Source organism: Benincasa hispida, chromosome 1 (genome assembly GCF_009727055.1).
Source record: "Benincasa hispida cultivar B227 chromosome 1, ASM972705v1, whole genome shotgun sequence".
Lineage (NCBI taxonomy): Eukaryota > Viridiplantae > Streptophyta > Magnoliopsida > Cucurbitales > Cucurbitaceae > Benincasa > Benincasa hispida.
The window spans coordinates 16,113,679-16,121,612 of NC_052349.1; the positions used below are offsets into that span (position 1 = coordinate 16,113,679).

The 7,934-nt window shown below is 33.6% G+C and overlaps 1 protein-coding gene across 1 annotated transcript; it reads right to left on the minus strand.

The window, feature by feature from the left end:
- Positions 1-6,088: 6,088 nt before the first annotated feature.
- On the minus strand, positions 6,089-7,615 carry LOC120084535 (probable aspartic proteinase GIP2). The gene has a single exon (XM_039040361.1). It carries the CDS (start codon positions 7,565-7,567, stop codon positions 6,260-6,262), a length of 1,308 nt encoding a protein of 435 aa, XP_038896289.1. The 5' UTR covers positions 7,568-7,615; the 3' UTR covers positions 6,089-6,259.
- Positions 7,616-7,934: the final 319 nt, after the last annotated feature.

Here is a 7,934-nt window from a genome sequence, read left to right on the forward strand (position 1 = left end):
TGAGTTCCTTTATAGATAATTCTCAACATTCAAAAGACTCATTGACTCTTGAAAAGTAAACCACTCCTTGAAGCTCAAATTCTAAGGATATAAAGATTCTTCCAAGACTTCAACTTCAAGAACATCACGCGCTCTGCTTCTCCAAGTCAACCGTACAACATTCAAGTAAGAGAGAATTAGAGGATCAAGTACTAGAGATCGAACCACATCTACATCAAATCAACATCAACACAAGTTCAACTGCATGAAACATGTTGCTATGGAAACCTCATGTGAAAAAATTGACACATCCAGTGGGACCTCTCTACCTCTCATCTCTCCCTCGTCATCAAAATCAACAAATCAACAAATGACACTAAACAAAGTTTCCTCCAAAGAAACTGCTATAAGCGGTTCCTATACGGAACCTGTCACCTGGAGTCAGTCAAAGGGGATCTTGCATGACCAAGAACAAGACTCTGTCATCATGGAAAAAATATGGGAACAATTGATTGAATTTCCTAAAGGTGGGATCGTCATTAGAGAAAATTCATTGTTCGACAACTCTGCTCCTACTTTTGATCGATTAGAGAAAGAATCACATTTTGATGTAAAGTCTGTCATGATGGTTAACGTAACGACTAAGTCAACCGTGGCGGAGATGGAGAGGAAGATAAATCTCTTAATGAAAGTTATTGAGGAGCGAGAGCATGAAATCAAATATAGACTCGAGAAACTGCTGAAATGAGTCAAGCTTCAGCTATCAAAGCCAATGACAAAAGAAAGACTGTCTTACAGGAAAACCAGCTGCAACAATTTACCTTTGTCGCTTCTTGTAGGTTCAACAACTGCAGGATATGATTACAAATTCCATAAGGCTCAGTATGGAGGACAATTGTAATATTCTTTTATGTACTTCAAACCGTATACCAAGAGAATCGACGACCTGAGAATGCCAGTTGGGTACCAACCTTCGAAGTTCTAACATTTCGATGGAAAGGACAATCCAAAACAACATGTTGCTCACTTCATTGAAACTTGCAAAAGTGCAGGGACTAGAAGAGACTTGCTAGTCAAGCAATTTGTTCGAATCTTGATAGGAAATGCGTTCGATTTGTATACTAATCTAGAGCCGAAAATGATTGACAGTTGGGATGGTTGGAAAAAGTTTTTTAACCATTTTTACAACACCAGACGTATTGTTAGTATGATGAAGCTAACAAATGCCAAGCAACAAAAAAGGGAGTCAGCTATTGACTACATCAACCGATGGAGAGCTCTGAGTCTAGATTGCAAAATATACTTACTGAATTATCTACAGTGGAGATGTGCACCCACGACATGCACTAGGAACTTATTTACATACTGCAAGGGAGAAAGTCTCATACATTTAAAGAGTTAGCAATTCGCGCCCATGACATAGAGTTGGGCATCGCCAATAGGGGAACTAAGGACTTATTGGTTCTTGGGATAAAAAAAGACAAGATTGAAACTAAGGGCACCGAAAAGATCGTGAATAGTGCCACCATAGAATCTATGGTCATTCATGCCACCCTAATGAAGTTTTCCTCTAAAGGAAAATAAACAAAATTTGAAAGTAAACATAATGAGGGCGAGAAGCATCACCTAACTCTTAAAGAAAGGCAAGAAAAAAAGTTTATCCATTCCCAGATTTTAATGTTGCAGACATGTTAGAGCAGTTGTTAGAGAAACAACTCATTCAACTGCCAAAGCACAAATGATCAAAGCAATTAGGGAAAGTCAATGATCCCAACTACTACACGTATCACCGAGTCATCAGTCACCCAGTTGAAAAATGTTTTGTGCTGAATAAGCTAATTCTAAAGTTAGCTCGTGAAAAGAAGATTGAGATGGATATTGATGAAGTAGCTCAGACAAATCACGTTGTTGTATCAACGACTTCAATTGTTCCAATGCCAAATACATTTTATGATCGAAGAGAAAGCCTAATCCAGTTTGGGACCCTTGAGCTTATAGTTGTTCCGTTTCATCAAGAGATTCTGTCGACGGACTCCCAAAACAAAGATGAGTTTGTTAATTCAAATTAGATTTTAAACAAACAAAGAATCTAATTCAAGTTGACCAAATCATCTCATCTTTAACCAAATTAAATTCAAGTTTGGTCCTTTTCAGATTTTATCTTGGATTCAAAGAAATTTGGGTTCCAAATTTAATCCAAACGAATCCACGGTATATCTATATTTTACCTTACATAACAATATTTAGGCATATTTCAAATCTTTTCCCAAATACAAATCATTCATTATTTAAATATGGATTTTTCATCTATAAACCAAAACAAATTAGGATAAAACCTCATATTTATCCCAAATTTAAATTGGGGGTATAATCTAAATTTTATTCCAGAAAAATAAAATTAAGTGAAATTCAAATTTCATCTCCCAATTTGATACATCAAATGGAACCAAAATCAAGAACAAACAACTTGTGTATTTTGATTCCGACTTTATATTTTTCGAGATTCATTCATCCATACATGTGCATAAATCTCGAAATGGAGCATTTGTTGAAGGAGAAAATTTGGATAATCACAAATTGTCACTTCATTTACCAAATTATTGATGAAATTACAAATAATTGAATTTGAGGCAAATTAAAAGTTGACATGTGGCCCAAATTGAATTGAAAGTATAAATTAGCAAATCCTCATGATGCCACGTGTTTTCATTATGATCGTTGGATTAAATAAAATTAACTTGGTCCAATTTAATATTATTATTGGGCTAAAGTCCATTTAAGCCCATAAGCTTAACTTGATCCAGATGTTAGATAAGCCCAAATCCAATTAGTTGGGCCAAGGGTCAAGTCCATAGATCTACCAAGCCCAAGCCCACAAACTCAACAGTGAACTTTATAAATGGAGGAGTCCTCTTCATTTGAAGGGTTCAACAATTCTACATGCTAAAAAACCTAGAAAGAATTCTCTACATTCAGAAGACTCGTTGACTCTAGAAGACTGAATCACTCCTTGAACCTCAAGTTCTACAGATACAAAGATTCTTCCAAAGCTCAAGTTCTAAAGATACAAAGATTCTTCCAACACTCCAACTTCAAGAACATCATGCACTTCGCTTCCCCAAGTCAAGCAGATGCATTCAAGTGAGAGAGAATCAGAGGAACGAGTATTAGAGATCGAACCACATCCGCATCAATTCAACGTCAACACAAGTTCAACTCCACGAAATACGTTTCTCCAAAAATCTCGTGCGAACACACTCCTTCTACCTCTATTTTTTTAATATATTTTTTACTAATGTTTTTTTAAAAAATCAATCCAAATTTTGAAATTGAAAAAAAAAAACATACTTTTAAAAAACTTGTTTTTGTTTTTGAAATTTGGCTAGGAATACAATTCTTGTACTTGAGAAATATGCAAATCATTGTAAGAAATTGAGAAGAAATATGGCTAATTTTCAAAAACAAAAAAAAAAAATGAAATGGTTATCAATTGAGACATTAGTTTTAAAAAATAAAATCTATTTTCTCTTAATTTCTTGGAATGATTTTCATTTTTCTTAAGTAAAGGAGTTGCATTCTAAGCTAAATTCCAAAAATATAAACAAGTTTTTAAAATTTCTTTTTAGTTTCCAAAATTTGGCTTGATTTTCTAAAACGTCAATAGAAAGTAGATAGCAAATCATCAATTTTAGATGTAGAATGAGTGTATATAAGCTTAACTTTAAAAAAACCCACAATTTGGAAATCATTTGGTTTTAATTTTTTTTTTTAAAAAAATTAAGCCTATTGATATCGCTTCTATATATTGGTAATTTGGTATATATGTTCTCTTGTCTAGATTTAGAAGTGTTTTAAAAGTTAAAGCCAAAATTTGAAAATTAAAAAAAAACAAAAAACAAAAATCAAATACTTGCTTTATTTGTTAAAATTGGCTAAAAATTTAAATATTTAAATAGGATATATGAAAACCATGAATAAGAAATTTAGAGAAAACCAACACTATTTCTAAAAACAAAAAAGAAAATAATTAACAAATTAAACCTAAATCGTTATCCAACGAGGTTGTAGCATTCAAATTGCTCTTTTATTTTCTTCATAATTTCCTAGTGAATCTTATTTTGGAAACCTTAAACAATTGACAAGTTAAGATGGTTGGTTGAAACCAATTAGTGGCAAACAACCACGGTTGGTAGACTCAACACAAGAAATTTCTAATATTATTGGTAGTACACATTATATATCTATATCTATCCTATATTTAACCTATGTTATCAAATGATATATTATTTTGTTATTTGAGTCTCATACAACTTTGATGGACTACAACGATTGGTGTACTATGAATTAAGAAGTTATGTCTATGGCACGTGGAATATCAAGAGATTTTTAAAAATATTTTGATTTTTCATGTAATCAAATAAAAATCGACATATTAGAAGACAACAATCCCGTCATCGATCTTTTAGATTAAAATTATGTTAAAAGAGACGTCATCGATCTTTTAAGTTAAAATTACGTCAAAAGAGACTAACGTGTCTAATCTTAAATTTCAAACATCAAATATACGTTTCCTTCAAACTTATTAAAAAAAAATGTATTGTGCTTTACTATCCGACATAGGTTATTTACTAGTATAGATAATGTTTCATTAAATGTGGCGTCTTAATTCTCCTACTATTTTTTTATTAAATTATTTTTTCTAAGTAAAGCTTTCTTTTTTTTTAAAAAAAAAAAAATAGTGATATATATGACTATTTCGTAATTTAGTCATGCTGCAATTACTGAATTAATACTTTGGGAAAGTTTAAAATAAATAATAATAACAAAATATTCTCTCAGTATTTTTTCTTTTTTTTTTTTTGGGATAAAGATTCCATCTCAGTATTAAACAGAGTTATTAGCCGGGTTTGTTTTTTACGATTAAAAAGGAAAACTAACCGCTCATTCTTTAATGCTGAGATGTTTAATAATTAAAATTTTTTTTTTGTGCCTTTAATTTTACTCTTTTACACACCTTATTTAAAAAAAAAAAAATTGATAGATATTGATAAAATGCATCAATAATAAATATTGCGAAGGACAATGATGAGATGTAGTTTAAGTTGTATTTAATTTTATGCATCCCATTTTCTTTAAGTAGTAAAACATAAATATATTTTTTTTAAAAAAATTGTCACATGATAGATAAAGATAGATACAACTTAACTTATACCCAAATTTTTATTTTATGTGAATTTAGTGCATAGAAATAAGATTTAAATTTCATTTTAATCTAATTCAACTAACATAAATTTATATTATTAACTAATGTGGTTAATAAGTTTGATTCTCGTACTCCTGTTGTAAAAATAAAATAAAATAAAAAACTTATATTCTACCTAGATACAATTATCATTTATGAAATTACAATTTAGTTCTTAATCATTTCTAAATGTATATTTAATTAAGAATCATTGTACATAATAATATTTTAATGTGTCCAAAATTATCGACTCATGTTAAAAAATAGGATGAACTCACATACATTATAAGAGTTACATCTCTCATTGTCAATTTGGTCTTAAGATGAAATCTTAGGTAGTTATTCGATTTAAAAAAAATTAGGATCTGATTCAAGGAGTGTGAATTTAAGATAGCTAAGATCCCTCATTAAAAACGTAAAGAAACAACACGTAGATGAAGATATTTATTTATTATTTATTTTGAATATGGCATCTACCTCTAATAAATAATTAATAGAAATTACATTTTTAATCTTCAAATTTTTAAGTGGGTACTGAGTCATTAAAATTTAAAATCTACATTTTTAATTCTTGAACTTTCAAAACAGGTTAGCTACAGTATTTTTAAAAAAAATTGTACCTCTTCTCCCTAAAATTGTTCCTTAAACTTATTTTTTGAATTCGAAATGTGATATAATTATAAATGCACCTTCAAACCTTGGGGACTACAGATTAGTTTTCCCACACATTTATTAATATAAGGTTTTTCCTTATGAAAATTTAATAATAGCATTGTTTCCGGAAAGGCAGAAATGGAGTTTAATTAAAAAATAATCATTGGCACGGGGACGATTTATTTATCCAAATCCAACTCGAGTCCCATCATATGCAGAGCACCATCCATTATCCAATCAATAAATACAACAAAGTTTATTTTTTAAAATAAAGAAGCATCAATTATTCAATAATAAAAATACAATACAAACCCTCAAAAGTAGCAACATTTATTTGATGGGACTTTCACCATTTTGATTAACTAAAAGCTTAATTTTAATTAATCAAGCATTAGAAGTAAAGTTGAAATTAGCACAAGTAGTCATCCGACCCAGTAAAGTTGAGCTAAATCCAAGTCTTGAAGTGGCTAGATCAAATTCAAGTAAATTATCCTCAATTTGGTGGGCCCCAATAACAATCGCTGTTCTTGGTTCAACTCCTCCGTCAACAAATCCCAAGCACAAAACGTTGTCGTTTACGAACACCATCGAATTCGCACCGAAGATTCTCCAAATCACTTTCTTGTTCTGCAAAATCAAATCAATCGACGGCACGCCCGGCCCCAATCGGGTACTTGAAAAGCTCTTTGAATTATAACAAACCCCAAACGGCGCCACCGCCGCCACTCTCGGAACTTTCGACAGCTCCGTCGTGAACGTTTTCACCACCGCGTTGTAAATTGACGATTCCAATACGGTGTATGGATTCACCGTGCTGATTTTTGTACCGCCATTTCCGTTGCTGTCGATTTTGAGGAGAGTCGTATTGAGTGGGACGGTTTTGGAGTTGATGACGATTGATTTAACGCCGATGAAATACTCAGCGGATTTTTCTCCGGCGGAGAAGACGCCGGCGGTGCTGACCGGGTTGATGAAAAGTGGGGTATAAGTGAGGGATTTTGTTAAGTCGGTGTTGGGTAAGAAATGGTATGGGCCGTTCCCGGAGAATATGACGCCAGGGAATCTGGTGGAGCCGCTCAAGCAAACGGCGAATTTTCGGTTGAAGCTGAAAGCGGCAGCGAATTGTGAAGGCAGAGAGATTCCGGTTCTGCCAAATCCGGCCATTCCAGTTACGCCGCCGGCGAGGCCTTCGAGGAGAAACGTTGAGCCACAAACGAAAAGAAAGTTCGGCAGCGACACGGCTCTGGTTGGATTGAAGCCATCGGTGGAGGAAACAGAGACGACGTCGGAGGCAACTTCTCCGCTAGTGGAGAGGCGGATAATGGTGTTTCCGGGGAAAAGGCCGCAAGTGTTGTTGTTGCAGCCGGGGCGGGGCGGCGAAAAGCACTGGCCGCAGGAACTGGATTTAGAGGCGAGGGAGCATTGGGCAGAGCGGCAACGGGCAGGCTTGTAGGTGGAAGAAACGTAGCCACGGTCACAGTCGACCCACATGAACTGCCCGCCAAGGTCCACCGTGAGCTTCACCGGAACCAAAGGAGTTCGTTGATGGATCTGGGTGATGTATTGGAGAGATGGGTGTTTGGTGACGGGGAGAACGAGGGATTTGGGGCGGAAAGAGGTTTTGGCGATGGAAATGGAGAAGAGGAGGAAGAGAATAGAGGAGAAGAAAGCGAGGGAAGTGGAGGCCGCCATTGAAGGGGATGTTTTGAGGTATTTGTTGGTGTGGAAGTAACGATGGAGATTGTGGATTTATAGGCAGAGTGAGGAGGACGGAATTTAACCGGTCATAGGAAATTTTTCTTTTTTATTCATTAAAATATTTTAAATTACAGGTTTTTTTTTTCTTTTATGGACAACTACGAAATGTGATCGACCTCTAACCTTTAGTGAGGAAAAAGGATAATTTAAGCTCCATTTATTAATTACAAAGTCGAATTTTAAAGTGATTTTGAACCTGAAAAAAGAATTTAATAATGTTTCAAGTATTTTTAAATATACACTAACGTATAATTTAACCTTTAAAATGAAGCAGTAATTTTTTTATATTTGAATAAAATAA

What these genes read in the sequence shown, in the direction of transcription:
- LOC120084535 (XM_039040361.1), bottom strand. Translation starts at nt 7,567, where the DNA reads ATGGCGGCCTCCACTTCCCTCGCTTTCTTCTCCTCTATTCTCTTCCTC.